This window comes from Dipodomys spectabilis, unplaced genomic scaffold, assembly GCF_019054845.1.
Source record: "Dipodomys spectabilis isolate Male_0828 unplaced genomic scaffold, ASM1905484v1 ptg000230l, whole genome shotgun sequence".
In the NCBI taxonomy this organism is placed as follows: Eukaryota; Metazoa; Chordata; class Mammalia; order Rodentia; family Heteromyidae; genus Dipodomys; species Dipodomys spectabilis.
The window spans coordinates 3,768,125-3,794,493 of NW_024870907.1; the positions used below are offsets into that span (position 1 = coordinate 3,768,125).

Genomic DNA, 26,369 nt, shown 5'->3' on the forward strand with positions numbered 1-26,369 from the left:
ATACTTTTGAGGTGACACTGCTGAGATTAGTCAGCACAGGGTGTGGGAGAGGTGCTGGGAAAAAAGGTTTTTGCCTCCAGGTCTCCTGTGTAGTTGGCACCCCAGAACGGTGCCCTCCGGGGTCAGGGCACTTAGAGCAAGCCTAGCTGCTTTTATGGCAGTGCTTCCTTGGTGAGACCCCTAAGCAGAGTTTCCAAGTTTCGTGGAGGTGGCCAAGCACCAGCTCCAACTGAGCAGGGTGGGCAAGCTCTGTCTTGCTGCATTCTGCCTCAGCTCATCTTCCAGAGCTGCTAGCGCTGGAAATGGAGACTCTGTAGCTTCTTTGATGTAGGAGATGCATCCTTCTGCAGCCTTCAAGTGCAGCCTGACCTTGACACTGTTATCTGTGCTCAGGCTTCTGTCCCTGGATTAGCTTCAGCCTTTCTTCTCCTTTCACCAACCCCCTCTTCAATATGTAACCCATTCTCTACTACCAGGGTGCTCCCACAAAACCATTTTCTTTCTTCTGGTTCACAGCATCCTGCCAGTGGGCTCATTCTATCCCCTGGAGTATCTGCTTCTCACCACCCAAATAAATCCAGTTCAAATAGGTCAGATCAAGCTGGGCACTGGTGGCTCATGCCTGTAATACTAGCTACTCAGAAGGCTGAGATCTGAGGATTGTGGTTCAAAGCCAGCCCAGGCAGAAAAGTCTGCACTCATCTCCAATAAAGTACCAGAAAACTGGAAGTGGCGCTGTGGCTCAAGTGGTAGAGCGTTAGCCTCGAGCTGAAGAGCTGAGGGACAGCGCCCAGGCCCAGATTTCAAGCCCCACTACCAAAAAAAAAAGTCAGATCACATTCTCCCTCTAGGGACTCTTGTACTAAATGAAAGGAAAGCATTTGCTGTAGCCTGCCGGCTGTATGTGATCTTGTCATCTCCCTTACTCATTCCTTTTGGTCTACTCAAGATAACCTCTGACCCCAGGAGGTGGCTCACAGTCCCTGCACACTTCCATTCCTCCATCTTATTGCTCCCTTTTCAGTGGCTTGCCTATTTCAAACCTCCAGCCTACCCACACACACTTCACACCCCCTGTCTGCACTGATCTTTCTTCATAGTGTTATCAGTAGACAATCCAATAAGGGAACAGAAACCACCTAATTTTCAATTTGAAGCATAGTTCTGATATGTATAGAATTTGTTCCTTGGCTGGGTGTTTTGTTTTTGTTTTGTTTCCTTCACTCTGAGTATTTTATTGCCTTTGAGGCCTCATTTGGTTTCCATGAGGTCAGCTGCTAATTGCATTGGTAGCTTTTATGCAGACAGTCATCTTTTTCTTGTTACTTTCATGATTTTGTCCGTCTCTGACCATGGCAATTACTTATGGGTATACAGGCATAACTCTTCCTGTTTTCATCTTTTGTGGAATTTCTATGCCTAGCCCTATGTCTTGGATTGTTATCAGACCCTCACCCCATCCTGAGCTTGCATCAGGACGCAGGTGCTATCCCTGAGCTATCTGCTTCAAGGCTGGTGTTCTACCACTAAGTCATAGCTCCACTTCTAGCTTTTTTTTTTTCCTCTAAATATTTCTATGTTGAGATTAAGTGACTACATAAATTTCACAATACTGTGGCATAGTTATACTTAGCTAAAGTCACAAACACATTTTAACCCTCACAATGATAATCATCGTTATCTTAATCTACAAAGTTTATGACCTCTACGAAGTTTAACAAGAAAACTATTTCTTCCAAATTGGCTGATATGTACATTTCTCATTTCTTTCCTTTTGCTTAGTATCAGCTGTTCCCTCTTTCTCATTCTACACTTCTGGCTTTTTCTAACTAGTTTATTACAGACTTTATCCAGACTTTCCTGACCAGTCTAGCTTTGAACTATGATCCTTAGATCTCAGGTTTATTGTTTTTTGTTTTTAAAACCATTCCTGGGGCTTGAACTCAGGGCCTGGGTACTGTCCCTGAGCTTCTTTTGCTCAAGGCTAGCACTCTACCACTTGAACCAGCGCCACTTCCAGTTTTCTGGTGGTTTATTGAAGAGTCTCACAAACTTTCCTGCCTGGGCTGGCTTTGAACCCCGATCCTCAGATCTCAGCCTCCTGAGTAGCTAGGATTACAGGCATGAGCTACTGATGCCTGGCTATATACAAATTTTTAGAAATTAACTTCACTATTTAGTCTCAGCATAGAGAATTCTCAGTGGGACAGCAATAGCACTTGAAGAGTAATCAAAATAGCCAATCAGAAGTATAATAACTACTGGGAGTGTTCATAGCCACATTTTGGAGAAAGTGAGATTTCTTTGCTTGCAATAAAGATAGATATTTTTTTTCTGTGGTGGTGGTGGTATGTGTGTGTGTGTGTTGTGAGTCCTGGGTCTTGAACTGAGGACCTGGGCACTGTCCCTAAGCTTTTTGTGCTTAAGGCTAGTGCTCCATCATTTTGCGCCACACCTCCGCTTCAGCTTTTTGGTGATTAATTGGACATAAGAGTCTCATGGGGGGCTGGGAAGGTGGCTCAGTGGTAGAGCACTTGCCTTGCATGCCTGAGGCCCTGGGTTCGATTCCTCAGCACCACATAAGCAAAAAGAAAAAAGCCGGAAGTGGCGCTGTGGCTCAGGTGGTAGAGCGTTAGCCTTGAGCTGAAGAGCTGAGGGACAGCGCCCAGGCCCAGAGTTCAGGCCCCATAACCGGACCCCCCCCAAAAAAAAAAAAAAAGTCTCATGGACTTTTCTGCCTAGGCTGGCATTGAAACAGAGATCATCTCAGAGCAGCTAGGATTACTGGCGTGAGACCAGTGCCCAGCTAAGATAGAGTTATCTTGTTATATAAAAATGTAATGTTGAGAAAAAAAGTAGAGTTGTTTGATTGTTGTATGGCAGTAGAAATGTGTATACAAAGCTGACCGTCACATTTACCCAGTGTTAAACTTCACATTTCCTTCTTTTTTTTTTTTTTTGTCAGTTCTGGGGCTTGAACTCAAGGCCTGAACACTATTCCTGAGCTTCTTTTGCTAAAGGCTAGCACTCAATCACTTGAGCCATAGTACTACTTCTGGCTTTTTCTGTGTATGTGGTACTGAGGAATTGAACCCGGGCTTCATGCATGCTAGGTAAGCACTCTACCACAAAGCCACCTTCCCAGCCCTAAGCTTCACATTTCTGCATCACATTCACACCCAAACCACTCCTGGTTATGTGAAGGAAGAGCAATTACTGTACAAGAGTCACCAGCATGGCCAAGTTCATGCAGTACTATTCACAACAGCCACGATATAAAATCAGCCTAACTTGGGACTGGGAGTGTGGCTTAATGGTAGAGTGCTTACCTCGCATGATTGAAGCCCTGGGTTTAATTCCTCAGTACCACATAAACAGAAAAAAACAAAAGTAGTGCTGTAAGTGGCAGAGAGCTAGCCTTGAGCAAAAGAAGCTCAGGGACAGCACCCATGCAGAGTTCAAGCCCTCAGCCTAGAAAAAACAAACAACGAAAACAAACCTACATTAACCCACAATGACACATCACTAACCCCAAATGCTGAGTGGCTATAACTGAAGTTTGGCAAGTACTAGAGAGTATGTGATCTGAAAGCTTCATACATGGGATTCAAGATGGTACAGCCACTCTTAGGGTAGACTAGGCAAAGCCCTCTACTACTGAACTACACCCCAACCCTGACAATTCCTTCTTTCTTTTCCCTTTTTCTTTTCTCCTCACTGGTGGTGATTGGGCTTGAACTCAGGACCTGAGCATTGTCCCTGAGCTTTTTTGCTCAAAGTTAGCACTCTACCACTTTAAGCCACAGTGCCTCATGGTTTTCTGGTTTACACAATGGTTTTATTGGAGATAAAAGTCTCAAGGACTTTCCTGTCTGGGCTGGCTTTGAACTGTGATCCTAAAATCTCAGCCTTCTAAGTAACTAGGATTATTATGTGAGCCACTGGCACCTGGCTTTCTTTCCTTTTTTCTTTTGGTACTGGGGGTACTGAACTCAGGGCCTTGAACCCAAGCCATCCTCCAGCCCCAACCATGACAATTTCTTAAAAAGTTAAACACAGCAGGGTGCCAGTGGCTCATGCCTGTAATCCTAGTTACTCAAGAGGCTGAGTTATGAGGACTGGGGTTCAAAGCCAGTCCAGGCAGAAAAGTCTGTGACTCTTAATCTACAATTAACCACCAGAAAACTGGAAGTGGCGCTGTGGCTCAAATGGTATAGTGCTAGCCTTAAGCTGAAGAGTTTGGGGATAGCACCCAGAACCAGAGTTCAAGCCCCACAACCGACAAAAAAAAAAACAAAAGTTAAATACACTTATCACATAGGCCAACATTTTCACCCCTAGGTATTTGCTTGAGACAATAAAACATGTGTCTACACAAAGACATGTACATTTAGTGTACACAGCAGAATTATTTATAATATGTAAAAACTGGAAACAATCCAAATGTCCACCTATTGGTACAAGGATAAAGAAAATATCAAGTATATATACAATGGAATACATTGTCACAAAAAGGAAAACGTATCAATACATGCAATGGCATCATGACCTCAAAAAGCATGCTGAGTTCAAGAAAGCAGACGACACATTATATGTTGTACGTATGTTTTTAGTGGTTACAGTAACATATTACCACAAACTTAGTTGCTTAACACAAATGTATCACTTAGAAGTCAAAATGAAATGAGTCTTATTGGACTAACATCAAGTTAACAGCTTCTTCCTGAAGCTGAGAGGTTTCCTTGACTTTCCTGCCTTTTCCTGGCTCCTTAATCGCGTTTTCAGGCTTCCCGTTTCTGATTCCATGATCACACCGCCTGCTCTGATCATAATCCTTCGGCCTCCCCTTAACTCCTTGTTGCGGGGGTGGGGGACTTGACTAACCCAGGATCAACTCCACACCTCAACATCATTCACTCACCCTCCTCGTCTCTTTTATCCCGGAGAGATTCATTTGAACTAGGAATTAGGACCTACACAACCGGCAGTGTTTGTTTTGAGGGTTTATTACTTTGTCCTTCAGTGTTCCGTTTACGTAAAGTTTTTTTTTTTGTTTTTTGTTTTTTTTGGTCTAGTCGTGGGGCCTGAACTCTGGGCCTGGGCGCTGTCGCTCAGCTCTTCAGCTCAAGGCTAGCGCTCTACCACTTGAGCCACAGCGCCACTTCCGGCTTTTTTTCTTTTTGCTTATGTGATGCTGAGGACTCGAACCCAGGGCCTCAGGCATGCAAGGCGAGCGCTCTACCACTGAGTCACCTTCCCAGCCCTTACGTAAAGTTATGAGGAAAGGTAAACGATCGAGGCACAGGACCTCAGTTGTTCTGCGCTGAATGTAGACAGGGATTAAGAACGGATGCCAGGCGGACTGGGGGCTCCCAGTGGTAGGGAAGCTGGCTTTGAGGGGAAGAGCTCGGGGACGGCGCCCAGGCCAGGAGTTCAAGCTCGGACTAACAACCCCCAAACCCGAAAAGCAAGGCGGTGCACGCCCGGCGCGGGCCCGCCCCGGAGGAGGAGACGCCGCAGCGAAGGCTCGCCAGGACCCGGCTTGCAAGCGGGAGGCACGGCGGGCCGGGAGCCTCCCGACGCCCGGCACCGGGCGTGCAGGGCAGGGGGCAGAGCGCGCACGGCGGGCGGGGCCTCCACGCTCCCCGCCGGGCGGACGCGGACGCGGAGCGCAGTAGTGGTGCTCGCTCGCTCGCTCCGAAGGCTGAGGTCTGAGGCCCGGGTCTGAAGTCAGTCCGGGCAGAGTCCGAGACTCAGCTCCATGACGCTTAGAAGCCAGACGTGGAGGGAGGGGCCCGGCGCGGCCACTGTCTCTCGTCAGAACGGCCGAGGGCCCGTGTCGGCCGCGCAGCTCGCGCCCGGGCCCGAGCCCCGAACCTCCGGCGGTGCCCGGATCTGTCGCTCCCCGGAAGTCCCGCCCGCGGGTTCGGGCTGCTTCTGGCCCGCGCGTGCGCCTCCTGAACGACACGGTCGGCGCAGGCGCGCTCGACGCCGCGCCGCAGCTGGCGCTCCTCCGGCGCTGGGGGGCGCACGCGGCCGTCACGGGGCCGCTTCCGCCAGCGGCGGCCGCTGGCGTGCTCGAGGCGAGTTCAGCGAGCATCCGCGTTCCCCAGCAACGCGCCGCTATCGCGATGGAGGCGCTGGAGAGCGCCCGGCCTCGGCCGGCCGGCGGCGACCCGGACCCTACCGGGCCCGCGTCCTCGGGCCGCGCAGCGCAGGCCTCGGCGGCGCCTTGGGAGCGCTTCTCGGCCTGGCTGGAGTGCGTGTGCGTGGTCACTTTCGACCTGGAGCTGGGCCAGGCGCTGGAGGTGAGCGGACTGGGCCTGCCTCCCCTTCCCCGCCCCTCCCCTCCTCCTCCCCTCCCAGCGCCCCTCCCCTCCCGGCGCCCCTCCCCTTCCCCGCCCCTCCCCTCCCGGCGCCCTTCCCCTTCCCCGCCCCTCCCCTCCCGGCGCCCCTCCCAGCGCCCGCCCCCCCTCCCCTCCCGGCGCCCTTCCCCGCCCCTCCCCTCCCCTCCTCCTCCCCTCCCAGCGCCCCTCCCGGCGCCCCTCCCCTTCCCCGCCCCTCCCCTCCCGGCGCCCTTCCCCTTCCCCGCCCCTCCCCTCCCGGCGCCCTTCCCCTTCCCCGCCCCTCCCCTCCCGGCGCCCTTCCCCTTCCCCGCCCCTCCCCTCCCGGCGCCCCTCCCAGCGCCCGCCCCCCCTCCCCTCCCGGCGCCCTTCCCCTTCCCCGCCCCTCCCCTCCCGGCGCCCCTCCCCTTCCCCGCCCCTCCCCTCCCGGCGCCCCTCCCCTTCCCCGCCCCTCCCCTCCCGGCGCCCTTCCCCTTCCCCGCCCCTCCCCTCCCGGCGCCCTTCCCCTTCCCCGCCCCTCCCCTCCCGGCGCCCTTCCCCTTCCCCGCCCCTCCCCTCCCGGCGCCCCTCCCAGCGCCCGCCCCCCCTCCCCTCCCGGCGCCCTTCCCCTTCCCCGCCCCTCCCCTCCCGGCGCCCCTCCCCTTCCCCGCCCCTCCCCTTCCCCACCCCTCCCCTCCCGGTGCCCTTCCCCTTCCCCGCCCCTCCCCTCCCGGTGCCCTTCCCCTTCCCCGCCCCTCCCCTCCCGGCGCCCCTCCCAGCGCCCGCCCCCCCTCCCCTCCCGGCGCCCTTCCCCTCCCCTCCCCTCCCCTCCCGGCGCCCTTCCCCTTCCCCGCCCCTCCCCTCCCGGCGCTCCTCCCAGCGCCCCGCCCCTCCCCTCCCGGCGCCCTTCCCGTCCTTCCCCTTCCCAGCCCCTCCCGGCGCCCCTCCCCTTCGCTGCCCCTCCTCCCTTCCCCTCCCCTCCCCTCCCTGCCCCCCCCCCCCGTGCCCCACCCATCTTCCTCCATGTGCTCCCCTGCACCTGCTGCCCTGGAACTGCCCCTTTCCCCCCCTGCCCAGCCCAGCGAGGAGCGTGGACTCTTGGTTGACCCCTCTGTCGGTTATGGAAGTCAGGCCCGGGCGCCTCCCGGAGCCCCTTTGCACTGACAGCCAGCGCTCTGCCACTTGAGCCACAGTGCCACTTCCCGTTTTCTGGTATTTTATTGAAGATAAGAGTCTCAGAGACTTTCCTGCCCGGGCTGGCTTTGAACTGCGGTCCTCAGATCTCAGCCTCCTGAGTAGCTAGGATGACAAGCTGTTGTCCTCTTTCTTTGCCTGTTCTTCCTCTTCCTTTTTCCTGTTCCCTCCTTCGGAAAGGGAGCTCTTCCTCAGGGCTCCTGGAGTGCTCCCCAGGCAAAGAAAGGAAAGGCACCTGGGCAGCAGGACCTGTGTGTCTGAGGCTGTGCCGTGGAGACCGGTGTCTGTCCTCAATGCTCCATCTAGCCTCCTAGGGTCACCCCCACACCTCCACTCCACATCTCATGGGCAAGACAGTCCCTGCAACAAGAGTCTTAAAGCCATTGTCTGCTGCAGTTTCCAGTGCCACTCCATGTTCATTGTCCTCCAGCGCTCAGCCTTGGTGGCTCTCCTTCTAATCGCTGTCAACCCTACTTGGTTCCTGTGTTTCCTTTTCTCTCTTGGGCATATGGTCACAAGTTGCATGCAGCTGGGTCTGGCCTAAGGCTTTTAGTATGGTGTTCCCAAGACCTACAGCCTTCAGCCCACTCACCTATAGACATGACTTTTCTTCTTCCAGGTATAGATGAAAAACTCCAGTCTGGTGTGTATCAATCCCAATACCTGGGAGGGTGACTCTGGGAGGATTGTGAGTTCTAGGACAGCCTGAGCTATATGGGGAGACCACAAAAGAGAAGAAGAAGAGGGAGGGAAAGTTGGGGCAGGGAGAACTACAGGCTTAGAGTTAGAGGCCTGGGCAAGGATAATCTGTGTGTTGTGAAGAACCGTTACCCAAACCAGCTTGACCCACAAAGGAGAGGTCCGCAGTAGGGTTTTAGAGGTAGTTTTCCCCAGTCTGTCAGAGGAACTGCCGAGTGTCTGAGAGGTTATAAATATCCCATTACTATTGCTGGCCCAGGTAAGACCAAAGCCACCCTGGAGAAAGCCAGTGCAGCTTGGTTGGGAGATGTTAAGGCTCCGATGACCTCTGAGATTCCAGGAGAATCCTGAAATCTTCTAGAGAGAAAAGTGTTATTGCAACAAGGACTCCAAGGCTCCTGGCATGGTGCTCCAGAGCTTCGCATAAGACCTCATCCTAAGCCGGGCGCCGGTGGCTCACGCCTATAATCCTAGCTACTCAGGAGGCTGAGATCTGAAAATTGTGGTTTGATATAAGCCCAAACAGAAAAGTCCAAGATTCTTATCTCTTATTAACCAGCAAAAAGGCAGAAGTAGAGTCATGGCACAAGTAATGTCTGACTGAAAATAGAAGAGCTGGATTTTCATGTTATCTTCCATAGTCAGTCTGCCAGGATAGTACCAGTCATAATCTCTGGAATACAGTAGGAACATGAGGAAAGAAGACACAGGGATAGCTTAGTGTCTTGGGACCCAGGGGTTGCTAGACCACACCTTAAAAACTATTGTCTAGAAATACTTTTTCTGAGCAAAGGTCACCATGTCTGTCTTACTCATGGGTAATTGAGTGGCCTGGAGCAGTGACATACATATACAGGCTGTCTCAAGTGAGAAAAAATAAGACCTTATGGCAGAAAAGCCAGTGAGAATGGAAGACACTGAGTTTAAGCTCTAGTACTAACACAAGAAAACTGAAGCACATCTTTCCCACTCAGTCCAGAGGCTTACATGCCAATCTTCTCTGGAGACACCTCTCTATATAACCAGAAGTAGTGCTCTACTGGTTTCCTAAACATTCCTTAATCCAGTCAAGCTGATACTTCAAATTAACTATCATGCCCCCCTTAGCCTCATGAATGTGCTTTTGCATGTTCCACAGATACAAATGTACTTGTGAGGATTTGTTACCAGCCAGATATTGAAAAGCAGAACAAGATGTGATGCTGTGGCTCAAGTGTAGAGTGCTAGCCTTGAGCTGAAGACCTGAGGGCCAGCTCCCAGGCCCAGAGTTCAGGCCCCACGACTGGCAAAAAAAAAAAAGAAAAAAGCAGAAGGAACCAGAACAGATATTCCTTTGTTTTTTTTGTTTGTTTGTTTGTTTTTGGTTCCAATACTCGGATTTGAACTTAGGGCCTGGGCACTGACTCAGCTTTTTCACTCAAGGCTGACACTGTTGCTTGAGCCACTAATCCACTTCTGGCTTTTTGGTGGCTAATTGGAGATAAAAGAGTCCCACAGACTTTCCTCCTCGGATTTTAGCCTTCTGAGTAGCTAGAATTACAGTTGTGAACCACTAGCACTCAGCTGAGTTCCCACCTTAAAAAGGCTTAGCAAGGGCTGGGAAAGTGGCTCAGTGGTAGAGCGCTTGCCTTGCATGCCTGAGGCCCTGGGTTCGATTTCTCAGCACCACATAAGCAAAAAGAAAAAAGCCGGAAGTGGCACTGTGGCTCAAGTGGTAGAGAGCTAGCCTTGAGCTGAAGAGCTGAGGGACAGTGCCCAGGCCCAGAGTTCAGGCCCACGACCGGATCCCAAAAAAAAAAAAAAAAAAAAAAGGCTTAGTAAACTGCTGAAAAGATAAAATAAGACTCAGTAGCCAGCCAAAACCAAAGACAAATCTCCTGTTTCAGTAGAAAAGATTGTTTATCCAGGGCATAACAACCCAGCCTTCCTGAGGGCTCTGCTACTCCAGAAGGCTTGTTTCAGCCTGGCAGAGCCTGCACCCTAGATGTTGGCCAGTCAGTGAAAAGGAAGACCATATGTAAAAACCCCAAGTAGGTTCCAGGCACAGCCTCTTCTTGGAAGAGCCAGGCTAGGAGACTATAGGCCTACTGCCTGTTCAGCTTCCTATAGGGAAATCCATTAAGGCTTATGTGCTTAGTTGTGTGTTTAAGCGAGCTGTAAACTCCCCAGGGCTGTAGGGTCTGTCCAGCTGATCATTGGGAAGAGGAGAGGTGGGGTAGTCAACAAAGGCAAGTTGTGGCAGAGATGTGAAGACCATCTGGCCAGAGAGGTGGTGGGGAGATAGGGTTAGCCATGCAGTCTCTGTGCGCACTCCAGGCTATGAGCTCTCAGACTGCCCTGCTGATACTATAGAGAATGGAGCTGCCTGGACTGGTAGAGGCAGGGAGGCCCCAGACTGGCCACGGACTGAGGTGGCAAGACTTGGTCAGGTAGCCGTGTGAAAGGAGCTGAGAAACCCACCCAACTGTGCCAGCCTCCCTAGAGATGGGCCCTGGAGGCAAAGGAGGAACAGAGAGTCTAATGGAGGGAAAACAGTGTATAATAAGAGAGTGGGGACGGGTACCAGTGGCTCACACCTGTCATCCTAGCTACTCAGGAGGCTGAGAGCTGAGGATCACGGTTCGAAGCCAGCCTGGGCAGGAAAGTCTGTGAGACTCTTATCTCCAATAAACCACTAGAAAATCAGAAGTGGCGCTGTGGCTCAAGTGGTAGAGTGCTCACCTTGAGCTGAAGAGCACAGGGACAGCGCCCAAGCCCAGAGTTCGAACCCCATGACCCACAAAAAAGAGTGGGATGCAGGGTGGGGGCCAGGAGAAGGTGCTTCAGACATGCACCTGTGGCCCCTGCTTGGACACATTCCCCCAGTGGTATTATATCAGGAAAATGCAGTATCACCGGGCACTCTGTCTTCCCTTGCAGCTGGTGTACCCAAGTGACTTCCGGCTCACTGACAAGGAGGTAGGTCCTGGCCCTCTTGGGAGTAGATGTACTCCAGGAGTGAGCTGACTCTCACTGGGCTCTGTGTGTTTCAGAAAAGCAGCATCTGCTACCTGTCCTTTCCTGATTCTCATTCAGGTAGGTGACCCCACACTTCCTGGACTGTCTGCGGGCTCTGATGGACAAGAGGAGGGGAGGTAAAGCCCAGGGCAATGACAGCAGTGCCACCACAGATACACAGAGCACTGGTGGGATGGGTCTCCACTCAGCAAAGATACCTGGAGCCCCATGCTCGTGTCCCCTACAGGACTCTTTCCCCCTGGCCCCTACAATATCAGGAGAGGCTCCTGGCCCTAATGAAGGTGGTGTCGGGCTGCCTCCTTCCCAGGCTGCCTCGGAGACACTCAGTTCAGTTTTCGAATGCGCCAGTGTGGAGGGCGAAGGAGTCCCTGGCATGCCGATGACAGGAACTACAACAGCAGGGCCCCTGTGGCGCTGCAGGTGAGTGTGGGTGACCTCTCTGGCCTGCCCTTTTACCCTGCTCCTTAGGGCCTTTCAAAGCTCCTACACCTTGAGTGACAGGAGAGGTGCTGATGGAGGGCATCCTACGGGGTCACCGATTGTTGAAAGCCCTGCCACTGCTAGTGTTGCACCAGGGAAGTTCACTGTGCATGGGCTTGCCAGTTTCAGAGTCTCTTGGAATTGTTCTTCCTGGGTTGGCTCCCTGACCCCCTCCCTGGCTCGATACCTATAGAGTGAATAATGAGCAGATGCCTGCAGGGCCTTCCCGGCTCCTGCCCTAGCCTCCCTTCCCTATGTCAGTTGTGTCAGGACAGGCTTCTTTCTTTCTTTTTCTTCTTTTTTTTTTTTTTGGTCAGTCATGGGCTTGAACTCTGGGCCTGGGCACTGTCCTTTAGTTCTTCAGCTCAAGGCTGAAGAACTTGAGCCACACTTGAGCCACAGCACCACTTCTGGTTTTCTGGTGGTTTATTGAAGATAAGAGTCTCATGGACTTGGCTGCCTGGGCTGGCTTTGAACCATAATCCTCAGATCTCAGCCTCCTGAGTAACTAGGATTTCAGGTGTGAGCCACTGGTGCCCGGCTAGGACAGGTTTCTGGAGTGGTGTTGCCCACGTTCTGAGGAAAGGACCTTACGCCCAACCCTGGGAGGGCCTTCAAGCCTGCAGTGAGGACAGCCCTAGAGCACAGGGGCAGCCGCTCCTGGGTTTCTGCATCTCCAGGCTTCAGTCTTCAGCAGTCCGTTTGTCACCACTGGCCCCACGCCTGCCGGTGGGCTTGGGTGGGGCATGCTAATACTGCACTCGTTCCAGAGGGAGTCAGCACACTACCTTGGCTACGTGTACTTCAGGCAGGTGAAGGACAGCTCTGTGAAGAGGGGCTACTTACAGAAGGTGAGGGGTCTGCCACTGTTGGGTGGCTATGGAGAGGTGGGAACTGGCAGGCAGCGGACAGTGGGGCTGGCTAGGAACCCTGCACCTCCAGGAATCCCCACCCTCTGTGGTGTTCTGGGCCACAGAGCCATCTCCACAGCTCTCCTTGCAGGCCCTTCCTTGAGAGCCATCTGTTCTAGACCTTGGACAGCCCTCCTCCTCACTGCTCAGTGGCCTCTCATACTATCAGGGTTAGGAAAATTTCAGTTTGGAACTTCGGCACTGAAGGCCAAAAGCTACTTGGCCACTAAGAAGGTCATTCTAGAAACCATAAATTTCCTTCTGAAGGCCCCAGTCTAGCTCCACCCTGTTGTCATCTGGAAGTTTCCCCCACCTTAGGACACAGGCATTGGGCTTTCCCGTCTCATCCTGCTGGAGTCTGAGTTGGCCACTCTGAGGGTTGGTAGGATGTACTGTCTGGGCCAATTGTGTGTAAGTGTGCCATCAGAGGCACTCTTAGGACCTTGAGTGGCAGAGGGTAACATCTGGAGCTTCATACTCTAACTGGACTTATGTTAACACAGTCTTTGGTGTTGGTGTCCCGTTTGCCCTTTGTCCGGCTGTTCCAGTCACTGCTAAACCTGGTTGCTCCTGAGTACTTCGAGAAGCTAGCTCCCTGCCTGGAAGCAGGTGAGCTACTGTTCAGGTGGCCATTGTAGTCTTAATACACAGCTTCTCCTTGAGGAGGGCTCCTGACTTTGGCCACTTGTATCCACAGTTTGTAATGAGATTGACCAATGGCCAGCCCCTGTTCCTGGGCAGACTTTGAATCTACCTGTCATGGGAGTTGTCATCCAGGTGAGAGCCAGCTGAGGAACTAGTACTACTTGGAAAGTGCTCAGACACACTCTGCTCCCCTAGCAGCTGCATTTCTTCCTCCCAGGTGCGCATCCCTTCTAAGGTGGACGGTCCAGAATCCAGTCCTCCAAAGCAGTGTGACCAAGAGGTGGGTGATGGGGCAGAGGGAGCCGGACTCTGCCTGAGTGCTGCTCCTGGGCTGCATGGTACCTCCCCGTCTCCCCTGCTCAAAGACAGGCAGACAGGAAGGCAGAGCAGCAGTGCCTGTCAGCGGCAGAACCTGTGCTGTGTGGAGGGGAACGGCATGGGGCATGGGTATAGGGTTTTCCTCAGGTGCAAACTTCAACCTCCATCTTGATCTACTCTCCTTCCATCTGACAGAACCTCCTGCCAGCCCCCACGGTCCTTGCCAGTGTGCATGAACTGGACCTGTTCAGGTAAGCCCTGTATGGTGTTCATGCTACTTTGGAGAAACCAACCAAAGGCTAGGTGTCTGTGTGTCATGCGGGGTGGGGCTGCCAAGAGAAGATCCCACCATCTGGAGTAACTCTTGGGTCAGGCCTTTGAGAGGCAGTTCTGCAGAGAGGAAATCCAGGCACAGTGTCAGAGTAGGAGGGAATGACCACACGTGAAGAGACATTTGCTGCCTGAGCTGTCCCTCTCTGCCTCTTCGAGGGAGCCTGGGCCTTGAGCTTCTCGTGTCCCATGATGGGCCCCACAGAAGCCAGAGCCGTAGTTTGTGGGGGAGCTTGCAGGGGAACATCAAGGGTCTGGGTGGGAAGCCCCTGTCAGGGTTTTGGGGCTGCAGCATGATTGCCAGCTCTCACAGACGGGGTCCAGGAAAACCCCGTTCTCGGGGCTTTAGGTGGTCTGTTGGAGACAGGATGGCTGATGAGTGTCCCGCTGCCGGAAGCCTCAGCCCTGCCTGAGTTCCCACTGCCCTGGCCACTCTAGGTGCTTCCGGCCTGTGCTGGCCCACGTGCAGATGCTGTGGGAGCTCATGCTTCTTGGGGAGCCCCTAGTAGTTCTGGCACCCTCACCTGACATGTCTTCAGAGCTGGTGCTGGCCCTAACAAGGTATGCACCTCACCGCTGGCCCATCCTGGCTGGACTGGCTGCCCCACCCTAACCTGTCGCTGCCTCCCACCCCACAGCTGCCTGCAACCCCTCAAGTTCTGCTGTGACTTCCGCCCCTACTTCACCGTCCATGACAGCGAGTTCAAGGAGCTCACAACACGCACACAGGCCCCGTAAGTGCACACCCTGCCCACCCACCCTCCCACACCAACTCCCAGCCTCTCTGCTTCTTCTCTCTCTCTTTCTCTCTCTCTCTCTCTAGACCAAACGTGGTCCTGGGAGTCACAAACCCTTTCTTTATCAAAACACTCCAGCACTGGCCCCATGTCCTCCGCATCGGGGAGCCCAAGATGTCAGGTGAGGGGTCCGGGTACCCTTGAAGCCTTACCTGACTTGGGGTTTTGTGGGGGGGCCTGAGCCCTATGACCTATGACCTCCTAGCTATAGACAGGACCAGAGCCATGGCACTGAGGCCTGGCCACTGGGTATGTTTCACAGGGGACCTTCCTAAGCAGATCAAGCTGAAAAAGCCCTCAAGACTCAAGACCCTGGACACCAAGCCAGGTCCATGCCCTTCTAGGGCTGAAGCCCTCTCTGCTGTGGAGAAGCCCATCCTGCACTTGGTGGATCAGTCACCTGGCAGGGACAGCCAGCCCTCCCGAGCCCTCCTCCTTCTACTCAGAGCCCCCCACCCCCACCCAGGAGTAGAATGGGGATTGTTGTCTGTTTTTTCTGTCAGTCATGGGGCCTGAACTCTGGGCCTGGGCGCTGTCCCTCAGCTCTTCAGCTCAAGGCTAGCGCTCTACCACTTGAGCCACAGCCCCACTTCCGGCTTTTTGCTTTTTGCTTATATGGTGCTGAGGAATCAAACCCAGGGCCTCAGGCATGCAAGGCAAGCGCTCTACCACTGAGCCACCTTCCCAGCCCTAGACTGTTGTCTTTAGCAGGCACGTTCTTTGAATCTGGGGTTGGGCCGAGGTATAGGCTTGGCCAAAGGAGTGGAGCTTAGACAGCTATCCTTACCTGTCAGTAGAGCTGTGAGACTGGGGAAGGCAGGCCTGGGGGGCTGCTACAGCTCTGACCTCCCGACAGGTCTTTACACCTCGTTCACGGCCCACCTCCACCGGGACAAGGCACTGCTCAAACGGTTGCTCAAGGTACAGTCTGTTGGGGCCTGGCCCTGGGCATGTGGTGCCATTGGCTATGCTCATCCTCTGCCTCTTCCTGCAGGGGGTTCATAAGAAACGTCCTTGGGATGCACAGAGCGCCCTGCTGAGGCAGCGCCTCCTGGAGCTCACTCAGAGCTTCATCATTCCCCTGGTAAGGCCTGGCAGGGCATGGTGTTGGCAGAGGCCTGGGGGGGGGGGCGGGCAGAGGGAAGGGGGCGCGCAGTCAGTGTCAGCAGCAGCGGCAGGGACAGTAGGGGCCCAGCCTAGGTCCAGGCTTATCCTCCTCCCTGCCCACAGGAGCACTACATGACCAGTCTCATGCCACTGCAGAAGAACATCACGCCCTGGAAGGTGGAGTCTTTCGGGGTCTGAGGAGGGGCAGATTCCCTCCCTATCACGGGGGGGGGGGGGGGGGGTGAGGGGGTGGGGAGGGAGGGAGGGGCTGTGATACGGAGCCATAGAGCTTTTACCAGGTGTCCCTTATAGGGTATAAAACAGATAGGGGCTCTGACAGAACCCATGGAGGGGTTTGGTACCTCCTACCTGGGTCAAACCTCCAGAGATTTGTCCCGTGAGGGGTAGGCAGGAATCACTAGATACATCCTGGGTGGAAGGACCTAGTTGGATGAGGGACAAAGCCTTCAACTGTGTCCCCAAGCACTAGGATTCACCTAGCCTCTCTGGCTTCCTTTGTAGACTCCCCCCCAGATCCGTCCCTTCCGCCAGGATGAATTCCTGCGTAGTCTGGAACATGCTGGACCCCAGCTCACCTGCATCCTCAAGGGCGACTGGCTAGGCCTCTACAGGTGGGGAGATGGTGGGTGCAGACTCCGAGGCTGCTCCTTGGCCTACTGGGTCGATTATAGCTGCCTCTCACTACTTACAGACGGTTTTTTAAGTCACCCCATTTTGATGGCTGGTACCGGCAGCGGCACAAAGAGATGGCTCAGAAGCTGGAAGCCTTGCATCTGGAGGCAATTTGTGAGGCGGTGAGGGAGGACAAGAGGGGGGTGGGCATTGGCCAAGGGTAGGGAGGGTATCTGAGTGTGGAGAACCCAGAAATGTCCCCAGAAATGTCCCCAGAAAAAGACAAACACTGGCTCATGCCTGTAACCCTAGCCACTCAGGAGTATTATGGCTAAGGCCTTCCTGGGTAAATTAATCGTGAGACTATGGGGCATGGTGTTATGTGCCTGTCATCCTAGCTACTCAGAATGTTTGAGTAGGAGGATCACTCTCCAGGCCCACCCAGCCAAAACGCAAGACCTGACTTGAAAATTAATGGGAGGGAGGGCTGGGAAGGTGGCTCAGTGGTAGAGCGCTTGCCTTGCATGCCTGAGGCCCTGGGTTCGATTCCTCAGCACCACATAAGCAAAAAGAAAAAAGCTGGAAGTGGCTCTGTGTTTCAAGTGGTAGAGCGCTAGCCTTGAGCTGAAGAGCTGAGGGACAGCGCCCAGGCCCAGAGTTCAGGCCCCACGACAGACAGGAAAAAAAAGAAAAAAAGGTCAATGGGAGGGGGAGCATGATTCAAGTGCCTGGCCCCTCCCACTTTCCCTGCAGAACATCGAGTCCTGGATGAAGGACAAGTCGGAGGTGGAGGTCGTGGACCTGGTCTTGAAACTTAGGGAGAAGCTGGTGAGAGGCCTCCCCATCCTACCCACCCAACATCCACCTGCCCCTGCTTTAGCACACTGCCCCTGACGGCCATTGCCCCTCCAGGTGCGGGCACAGTGCCACCAGCTCCCTGTGAAGGAGGTAACACTGCAGCGGGCACAGCTGTACATCAAGACTGTCATCTGCTCCCTGCCCAAGGACCTGCAGGCTGTACTATGCCCTCCCTAGGATTCAATCCCAAGGACATGGGCTGGCCAGGCCTCCCTGTCCCCTGTGGGGTGGGCTTCTGCCAAGTGTGAGCTCCGAGCCTCGGCTCCCTAACCAGGCTGTGGTCTCCTCCCAGCACCACCTGCGTCCCCGCAGTAAACATGACATTTGGAACCGCAGCCTGTTCCCCGTTGGGAGATTCTGTCCTGGCAGAGCTTGGCCCCTCTTAGGCCTTACCATTCCCTCCACTGCCATTGCCCTGGGGTAGAGGTGGGCTGTGAGCCTTCAGTGATGCGGACACACTCAACATGCCCCTGCTGGCGCCCATCTGTCTACATACCACGCCTTGTGTTTGGTGTGTTCTTTAGCCCAACAAGCTACCCAGCCTAGGACGGAGGAGGCGGCTTCCAGGGCTGATTCCCCCCCCCCCCCCGCCCCCCCAACCCCAGCCTAGGCTAGGGCAGGAGAAGACTTTGCTTACAGTCACTTGGGAGGGCACTGGCTGCCTGGTGAGGACCTCAGTCCCCACTGCACTGGTTTGCTGGGGAGGGAAACAGGGAGTGGTGTGGTGCCTGGCGCTCCTGCTGGGCGAGCAGGCTCAGCCTGTCTGGCGGTGGGGGAAGGGTTCCCCTGCATGGCTCTGATCCTTTCCTGGAACACTCCCCCTCTGGACACCAGATGCATACATTCCATTCTGGCTAAGAGGTATACCAGCTGTCTCTTCCCCCCAAACCTGAGGGGTTTATGTTCTGACTTTACCTTGCCTCCCTGGCCCCCATTAGCACAGTATGAGTGATAAGGGTCCTCCTGGGTGCCACTTCAAGGTGTATGCTCATCAGTTCTTCCAAGCCTGACACAGTGAGGTTCACTCTTGACACCACACAACACTGTCTAGACCTGAGAGGGATGTGTATTGAGGTGCGGGCCCAGAACTGCAGGCAAGCCAGCTAAGTATGATCTGCTGTGAACTTGTGGGTAGGTCTTCTGACCACTCAGACCCTCAGCTCCTCATCTGAAAGATGAGACCATGCCCCAGCACAGGCACAAGGTGTGGTGGGTGTTGTAGACTAGGCTCTGGGCCCTGTTGAAGGGGTTGCTGGCAATATGGTCTGATGAAGCCTCCTTACAGTACTGCGGTATCCTGTCCTGGGTTCCTTGGTCCTTGGATGGTGACCTCAAGTGAGGAGAGGTAGATGGAACCCTGCCTGGCCTTCCACACCAGGTCTGGATGAGTCCCCCAGGCAGGGTGAGGGTGCTGCTCCAGTGTTCTCATAACCTGATGACTTGTGACCCTGACTTGGGCCGAGGACAGCCTGTTGCTGTGTCCATTTTGCAAGTGAGCTAGATCAGTCCAATGCTGGTCCAAGGATGTGTCTGCAGGTAGATGGCAGAGTGGTGGGTGGAGGTGGAAGCCCAGCTCCAGGCAGCACACCCATGACTATCTGGCCCAGAAGTGTCAGCCTCTTCACCAGAGCTGTTTTTTTTTTCTTCCAGTCCTGGGGTTTGAACTCAGGGTCTGAGCACTGTCCCTGAGCTTTTTTTTGCCACTGAGCCACAGTGCAACTTCCAGTTTTTTCTGTGTATGTGGTACTGAGGAAGGAACCCAGGGCTTCATGCATGCTAGGCAAGCACTCTACACCGAGCCACATTTCTTGATTGGCTTTTTCACTCAGAGTTGGCACTCAGCTGGAACACTAGGGCTACAGGGATGGTGGAATTCTGGCTGACACACAAAAGCCTGGCTTTGGTGTGCCCAGCCTGAGATAGCGCAGCCCCTGAAGATCTCCAGCCCATGGTTACAATTGTGATTCCATCCTGGAAGGGCCTTGAAAAGCTGGAGGACCCGCAGGGAAGCCTCCACAAAGCAGGGACATTGGCTTCCAAGGTGTACAACCAAATCCCTGAAGGCTACTAGATCCTGTCGGCAGGCCATCCTCAGGACACAGGGTGGGCCTTGAGACACATTCTTTTGAGGCAAGGTAATACTGCCCCAGTACAATCTAAGATGGAAACATGCAGAAGTACAGGGACCTTTTCTCCTAAAGTTAACAGTCCCTCTGTCTGAGGACCTCTTCCAAAGAAGTTGTCCAGGTGAGCCAGTGGCTCACGCCTGTCATCCTAGCTACTCAGGAGGCTGAGATCTGAGGATCACGGTTCAAAGCCAGCCTGGACAAGGAAAGTACATGAGACTTATTTCCAATAAACCACCAGAAAACCGGAAGTGGTGCTGTGGCTCAAGCAGTAGAGCGCTCGCCTTGAGCTGAAGAAAGAGCTGAGGGACAGCGCCCAGGCCCAGAGTTCAAGACCTGCGACTGACCAAAAGAAAATAAGTTATCCAGGCTGTCAGGATGGACCAGTGGTCTAAGACTCCAGACTCAAATTCTGACTTCCCAGAGGAACTGTTCAAGCTTCTGGGCACTGCACAGCTTGGGGTCTCTGTTCCACCTCCTGCACTCAGGATCAGCTCAGCTCTGAGTGCTAGCTCTGTTGCTAGTAGTTTGGTATCCGGCCCGGAGAAGGGGAGGAAGGGGCTCCTGGAGCTAGAGGGCCCCGTAGGCAGGACACCTGGCGGGCAGAAGCTGATTAGCCCCGGAGCCCTGGTGGCCTCTGTGGTGAGGGAGGCAGCCCGGAGGTGGAGGAGGGCGGGTGGAGGTCAGGAGGCTCATCCTCCAGCTGCCTGCGGACAGCGGACAGAGGCCTTCCCACACCCAGGCACTCTTCCAACGCGGTCCTCGGTCCTCCTCGGGGCTCAGCCTCCCGGCTCCTGGTCACTGTTTAAACCAAAGTCCCGGGAGGGGTTTGGGCGGAGGGAGAGGAGGAGCGGACGGTCCGAGAGGGGCCCGGGCCCGGGGGCCGGGACCCCGCGGGCCCGCAGCGCCGCCAGCCGGCTTCCCATGCGGGGAAGGCGGGAGGCGACCCCGGCCCGGCCAGGCCCGGCGGGGCGACCCGGGGCTCCCCGCGGGCGAGGCGGGCGGGGCGGGCCGGGGACCGCCGGGAAGGGGGACTGGAGGGCGGGAGGGCGCGCCCGCCCCTCCCCTCCCCTTTTCCCCACCCCCCTCCCCCGTCCTCCCCCTCCCCTTCTCCCCGCCCCCGCCCTCCCTCCCCCCCATCCCCGCCCTCCCTCCTCCCGGCGGGGGCGGGGCCGCTCGGCTCCCGCGCTCCGGCCCCTCCTTGGCCACACAAAGGCCCGTCTCCATGGCAGCGGCGCGGGCCGGAGCGCGGCGCAGAGCGCGGCCCGGGCGCCATCGAGCCTCGGCGGCCGACGAGCAGGTACGGCGCTCCGGGACGGGGCCCGCGGGTGCGGGGCGGGGGCCGGGGTCGCCGTCCGTCCCGCCGCCGGGCCGGGCCCGCCGCGCCGGGGTCCCGGGCCGCCCGTCCGCGCGGCTGGGCCCCGCGCGCCTTGGGCTGGCGGCCCGGCCGCTCCCCGGAAGACGTCGGGCCTCGTCCAGCCTCGACCCTTCCTTCGGCCCCCTCCCCTCCTCTTCTGCCCGAAACGGCGCCCCTAGGGGCGCGCGCTCCGGCCCGGTGGCACCGGCGCAGCCTGGCCGACGCGGGGCTTTCCCGGGCCGGGCCTCAGCAGTCAGCCTCACCCCGGAGGCCGGGAACAGGGGTGGAGAGGGCCCGGCCCCCGGCCCCAGACCCCCAGGTCCCCGACCCAGACCCCCCCAGGTCCCCAGACCCAGACCCCCCAGGTCCCCGGCCGCAGACCCCCGGCCCCCCTGGCGTGGCGCCCGCGGCCCCGGGCCTGGGAAAGGGTGCTCAGCGCTGGCGCTCGGCACCCACCTGCTGGTCCCTCCCCCCGCGTGCCTTCTGGAAGTCTTCGTGGATGGGTTCTCGCAGCCTCTTTGTGGTCGGGCTCCAGGGTCTGCCCGCCCTCTCGAGGGGGTCCTCGTCGTTTCTTGCCACGTCATTTGACTTCTTCCAGGTCTTTGGGAAAGGAGGGGGGGGGTCTGTGGCCACTGTGGTGATGGCGATTAGGAGTGGGGTGAGGCCAGGCCGCCAGCCAGTGGAACATTCTGGGGACGGGGTCTCTTGAGGCCTTCAGTTGCCCGGAAGGCCCCACTTAGATGTCTAAAGTTAGTCATTGTGCGGGGCCTGTAAGGCTGAGCTCTCCCAGAACTGCCTACCCCACTCACCCCTGGAAGAGTGGGAGGGCCAGGCAGCCCAGAGCTGGAGCCGTACAACAGACCCTGCTCCCAGAAGATACCTGGCCCCGGGAGGGGGGTACCTCAAAGTCAGGACACCTGTGGAAGAGTCCTCCCTTTATTGTGTGTAGAGATGAGGGTCCCTAGGAAGATAGGGTGCACGACTGAAGCATTTCTTGTGGTGCCAGTTCTTCTGGTGTAGCATAGAAATTACTAGAAATGAGTCAGGCACTGGTGGCTCACGCCTGTAATCATAGCAGTTTAGGAGGCTTAGAGCTGAGGATCACCGTTCAAAGCCAGCCCAAATCAGAAAAGCTGTGAGACTCACAGCAATGTTGTGACTTAAAGTGGTAGAGCGCTAGCCTTCAGCAAAAAGAGCTCAGGAATGGTGCCCTGGCTCAGAGTTCAAGCCCCCAGGACCTACAAAAAAAAGAAATTACTAGAAAAGATGAAGGGAAAAGCAGGTAGACCTGCAGGCAGGTCTGATCCACACCCCCTCTTCTCTCACCTACATTCACCCACTCGTGCCTAGTGGGGAAAGGCCTGGGTCTGGGCCTGGGTTCCTGGCCTCGGGAGCTGAGGGAAGTTATTGAGAAAAACAAGGGTTTGGAATGTGGGTCCCCCCTCCCCCGCCGGCGGCGGCCTGCCAGGAAGGAATTATTTTGGATTATCCAGCCGTGTCCAGCCACCCCAGGAGGAGCCGTGGGAGTGGAGGGATCCACTTCCGCCTGTGGGTTGGGAGCCCTGGAAGGGAGGGGCCGACAAGTCTGTACAGCTCCCAGGACTGCTCAGACCAGTCAGGGGCAGGGTGGAGAAGGCCCCAAGGTTCCCTGCAGGCCCTACTGCCCCTGGAGTAGGCCTGGCACCTCTGAGGGGAGCATGGTCCAGAGTGATCTGGACCCAGCCGGGGGACCCTTTTCTCCCCCAGAATCTTTGGTAAGAGCCTGTTGAGGCCACTCTGTACATCCAGGTTCAAGGACACACTTTGGATGAGTTGCATTCCGGGTTGGCATGGATACGGGTCAGGCTGATTGGACATATCCCAAAGGTCTCCAAGTTGAACCCTAGGCCACCTTCCAGCCCAGGCCTCGTGTATATGCCCCCTCCATTGGGAGGTGGAATTGGTCAGAACACAGAGATGAGCCCTCTGAGAAGTTGTGTAGGGTATTGCTGGGTTGGCCGCCTGGGTCTCTGCCCTGGCGCCCTGTGCCACCATGTGCCCAGAAGCCTACATGGAGACCACACTGGGGAGGCAGAGCTGGTAGCTAAGGTCCAAGTGCAGGAAGCACAGAGGCTTGGCCCTGGCCCAGACTAGTGGAGCAGAAAAGATTGGATGGGAAGGCACTGGGGTGGGCTGGCAGCCTGGAGCAGGGTCCATATGGCACAGGCACCCATCCCCTTCCCCCCACCAGGACTCTGGCTGTCCTGGGAACAGCACTGCGTCCTGTTCTCTGCCGGGTACCCACAGCCTGGGACTGACGCTGGTGGTGCCCCAGAGCCTTGGAGTAGGGACAGTAGCGTTGGTGGAAGAAGCTTCAACCACTGCTCCCCTTGCCGTGCTTCTGAGCCAGGCCGGGTTCCCCCACGGAGGGCTGTCCTAAGTCAGGTTTGGCAGTCCTTGAATACATCACTCCCCAGGGTCTCTGGTTGAATCCCATCCTGTCTTCCTTCTGCCTTGCAGAAGGAAGTGTAGGGAAGAAGCTTTTCCTTCTGTCTGTGGTCTCCTGTAACAGAATTTGCCTGAGATGGCTGGCAAGAAGTAGATGAGCTGACTAAAACTCAAGCACAGGCCTGGCCAGTTCATGGAGGGGCTGAAGCAGTCCCCCAGCCTCACAGCCCTTTGAGGCGGATGCTGGGTCAGTGAGTGGTGATTGGACAGGGGTAAGAGCTAGGTGAAGCCCCTCCCTCAGGGCTAATAGCTGCTTGTGTTTAGAGCAGGGTGTTAGGGGAGGTGGGGCTGTCCCAAGATTAATTACAGAGGAGGAAGAGTGGACTGGTGCCTTTGAGTGGGGGCCTTGGGTGCCCCCTTTTCCTCTTTCCAGTCTCCTTCCTCTCCATGGTTTCACATCCTCTGCCCATGCGCCTGTTCCCTGCCCCCCAGCGTGCAGGCACCTTTCCCCTCTGCTGACCCAGCCTTGCCTCGGCCTTTCTGCCGTCTTTTTGTCAGGTAGAACATTGGAAGGCTGGGCCTGCGCTCCTGACTCTTGAACCTTCCTTACTACTCTCTGTGGAATTTGTGAACTTGTGACAATGACTGGACTCAGAGCTCCAAGTCCAGGTGGCTAGTGAGGGTGGAAACAGGCCATTCACAGAGGCCAAGGGCCCATCGGGCAAATCTAGATTTGGAGCTGATCCTGAAACCCTTGTAGCTCAGGCTCACCCCCACCCCCCACCTTCTAGCCCACTCCCTTCCCCCACCAACCTCCCCCCCTTCCCGAGCCTGGCCCATCTGACTCCACTGTGCCCAGCAGCCTTCCCTGGAGTAGACTTGAGTGCACACCTGAGCCGCCTGGGGCAGCTACCCACTATAGCCTATGCGCAAGAGGCCCTCGACCTGAACAGGGGTTAGAGTGCCTGGGCTCAGGGCCTAGGCTTAGTGCTCAGACACTTTTCCTCAGCTTCCTGAGGTCACCAGGCTTCTGAAACCCAGCAGTTCCCCATTCTGGTGCCAGTTGAGTCCTGGCTCTGAGCCTTAAGGCAAGAAAGGGAGGCCCCTTGGGTACAACTCTAGTTCTGCCTTCTGCTCTGCCGTGAGCCCAGCAGCCTGGCCTCCGGCATATCCTGTCTGGGTGCAGGGGCTGGGCACCTGGATTAGGCCCTGGGCCCCTGTGGCACACCTGGCTGGCAGTTCCCATGTGGGGCCCTGAGTGAGCAGACAGATCTCTGCACCTGAGGCCGCCCTAGCTGTAAGAGGAAGAAAGGATAATGCCTGGATGTCACCTGTGTGACACAACCTTTGAAGGTTGTGACCCCTGGCCGGTGAAGGATGTCTGCTTCTGAGGCTGGAGTGGCTCTGAGTCAGTATGCCTCCTTTGCAAGGCCATATTGGCTCGTTTGTCAGATTGGGGTCCACCTGTCCTGTCCGTGTCTGGTACAGGGGGTTGAGTACCCCCAGGCAGCTGCTGGGACTGAGTCCTGCTCCCTCTGCTTCCGAGCTGGTTGCTGAGGCTGAAGCAATCTTCAGAAGTGACCGGAAAGGTTTTGTGTGATTGGCGGATGCCCTGCTAAGCCCCTTGCCTCATTCTTGGCGGTGCCCTAATCTTGAACCTAATCAAGTGCTGGAGTCTGAGAACAGCCACAAGCATAGGAGAGCAGATTTGTCTTGGGGTGGAGGAGGAACCAAGGAGGCGTGAAACGTGAGGTTCAGAGACCAAGGGCCTATGCCTGGAAAATGACGCCTTCCCTCGGGGAGGGAGATAACACCCCTGCTGGGGCCTGCCCATCCAGCCTCACACACTGGACACTAGGGCATGTCTTCCTGCCCACCAAGTGGGATAAGCTATTTTTTTAATGTTTTTTTAAACGTATTTTTTTTATTGTGAAAATACTGTACAGAGGGGTTACAATTACATGGGCAAGACAATGAGTACATTTCTTATCAAACATTGTACCTCCTCCTCTGTTTCCCCTTCCCATCCCTTCGCATCCTCCCCCTGTCCCCCCCACCAAAGTTGTAAAGTTCGTTTTTTGACATAAGGACTTGTACAAGGGATAAGCTATTTTGAGTTGAGTTTGGCAAGGGTGAGTGGCAGGTGGTGGTAGGGAGGGGCTCCCTTTGAGCCTCAGATGCTCCCTAGGCAGGCTAGGGGTGTGAAGGGGCTTGGCCATTCCATCTTGGCATTGGCATCAGGCTTGACGTGGAGGAACACCATGCGAGTCCTCAGGATGGGGTTAGCGGCACGAGACTCAAGCGGTGTCTCCTGCCCAGCAGTGCCCCATCCAGCACCAGCTCCACCTTTCCCAAGTTTAGCATCTAGACCTGGAGCCCCCGAGGCCTCCATGGAGCCAGATCTTAGTTTGTCCAAGCTCCTGGCCATACTGAACGGACAGCTGAGTAGAGGAAGGGACTGGGCCTGGCCAGGAGGAAACAAGAATGGGCTCCGTCCTGGGCAGGAAGACCAGTGATGCACCCACTCCACCACTCCCCAAACACCAGCATTGCCTCTACTCCGAGCTGGGTGTTTCCTCCTTGTGTGCTTACCCAATAGGGCCTTACCTACTGTTTAATTATCAGACCAGACTCTAGACCAGAGATTCACTGGGGTGCACTGCCAGCGACAAGGACTGCCCACTTTTGCCACACAACTCCTCTATCCAGACCACTCTCGCTTGTCCAGTTCTGACAAGCTACTTAGCCCTCAGGGCCTCTGGGTTGACTCAGTAGTGGCCCGTGTACACATCCCCCCCCCCCCCCCCTTGTTGCCCTGCAGTGAGGTAGAACCCCTGCTGGGGGCACATGCACTCAGCTTCTGGGCCAGTGTGTGTCCACACACATGGTCACGTGTGAGTGGTGGCTGGCACCCAGGCTTGGCAAGGCGCCCAAACTAATTGCAGGGTTCGTCTGTGATTGGGGAGGCGGGCTGGGGTGACCACAGAGGCGCTGACAGGCTGACAGGGAGATTACAGGCCTTGCTAGCCTATTCAGCCCCCATACCCACTCCCACCCCTGCTTATTGAGACCAGGGAGGGGGCTCCGGGTAGATCCAGTCTTGAGCCATCTGTAGTCTACATAAGGTTCAGACTGCTATGGCCAGT

The 26,369-nt window shown here is 55.8% G+C and overlaps 2 protein-coding genes and 1 long non-coding RNA gene across 4 annotated transcripts in view; 2 read left to right on the plus strand and 1 right to left on the minus strand.

Moving 5' to 3' along the window:
• Positions 1–6,067: 6,067 nt before the first annotated feature.
• Dennd6b (DENN domain containing 6B) lies at positions 6,068–17,756 on the plus strand. 2 transcript variants are annotated; one of them, XM_042698049.1, is made up of 20 exons: positions 6,068–6,308; positions 11,136–11,174; positions 11,249–11,291; positions 11,542–11,654; positions 12,485–12,565; positions 13,129–13,234; positions 13,323–13,402; positions 13,488–13,550; positions 13,784–13,839; positions 14,357–14,479; positions 14,557–14,652; positions 14,742–14,836; positions 14,978–15,043; positions 15,572–15,636; positions 15,710–15,799; positions 15,946–15,999; positions 16,345–16,454; positions 16,535–16,637; positions 17,209–17,283; positions 17,368–17,756. In XM_042698049.1, the coding sequence occupies exons 1-20, from the start codon at positions 6,132–6,134 to the stop codon at positions 17,488–17,490; spliced, it is 1,758 nt and encodes a 585-aa protein (XP_042553983.1). In that variant the 5' UTR covers positions 6,068–6,131; the 3' UTR covers positions 17,491–17,756. The 2 variants fall into 2 exon arrangements, with proteins under 2 accessions (XP_042553983.1, XP_042553984.1); XM_042698050.1 differs by lacking the exons at positions 6,068–6,308; positions 11,249–11,291 and having other exon boundaries at positions 11,157–11,174; positions 17,368–17,754.
• Positions 16,303–16,620, minus strand: LOC122123661. The gene is made up of 2 exons (XR_006150420.1): positions 16,529–16,620; positions 16,303–16,448 (listed from the first exon to the last, which is right to left on the minus strand). It is a non-coding gene; the product is annotated as an uncharacterized LOC122123661 (long non-coding RNA).
• Positions 17,757–20,645: 2,889 nt separating the features above from the next.
• The window catches only part of Plxnb2 (plexin B2), a 30,407-nt gene continuing 24,683 nt past the window's right edge, over positions 20,646–26,369 (plus strand). Inside the window, exon 1 of the mRNA XM_042698022.1 lies at positions 20,646–20,739. The gene's annotated coding sequence lies outside the window, so the exon portion shown is untranslated. The remainder of the gene's footprint in view (positions 20,740–26,369) is intronic.

Excerpts from the sequence above, each read along its gene's own strand:
- Dennd6b (XM_042698049.1), top strand. The coding sequence starts at position 6,132 with ATGGAGGCGCTGGAGAGCGCCCGGCCTCGGCCGGCCGGCGGCGACCCG. Across the intron at positions 11,175-11,248 it reads TCCGGCTCACTGACAAGGAG|AAAAGCAGCATCTGCTACCT; the intron begins GTAGGTCCTGGC and ends TGTGTGTTTCAG. Across the intron at positions 16,455-16,534 it reads GACTGGCTAGGCCTCTACAG|ACGGTTTTTTAAGTCACCCC; the intron begins GTGGGGAGATGG and ends CACTACTTACAG.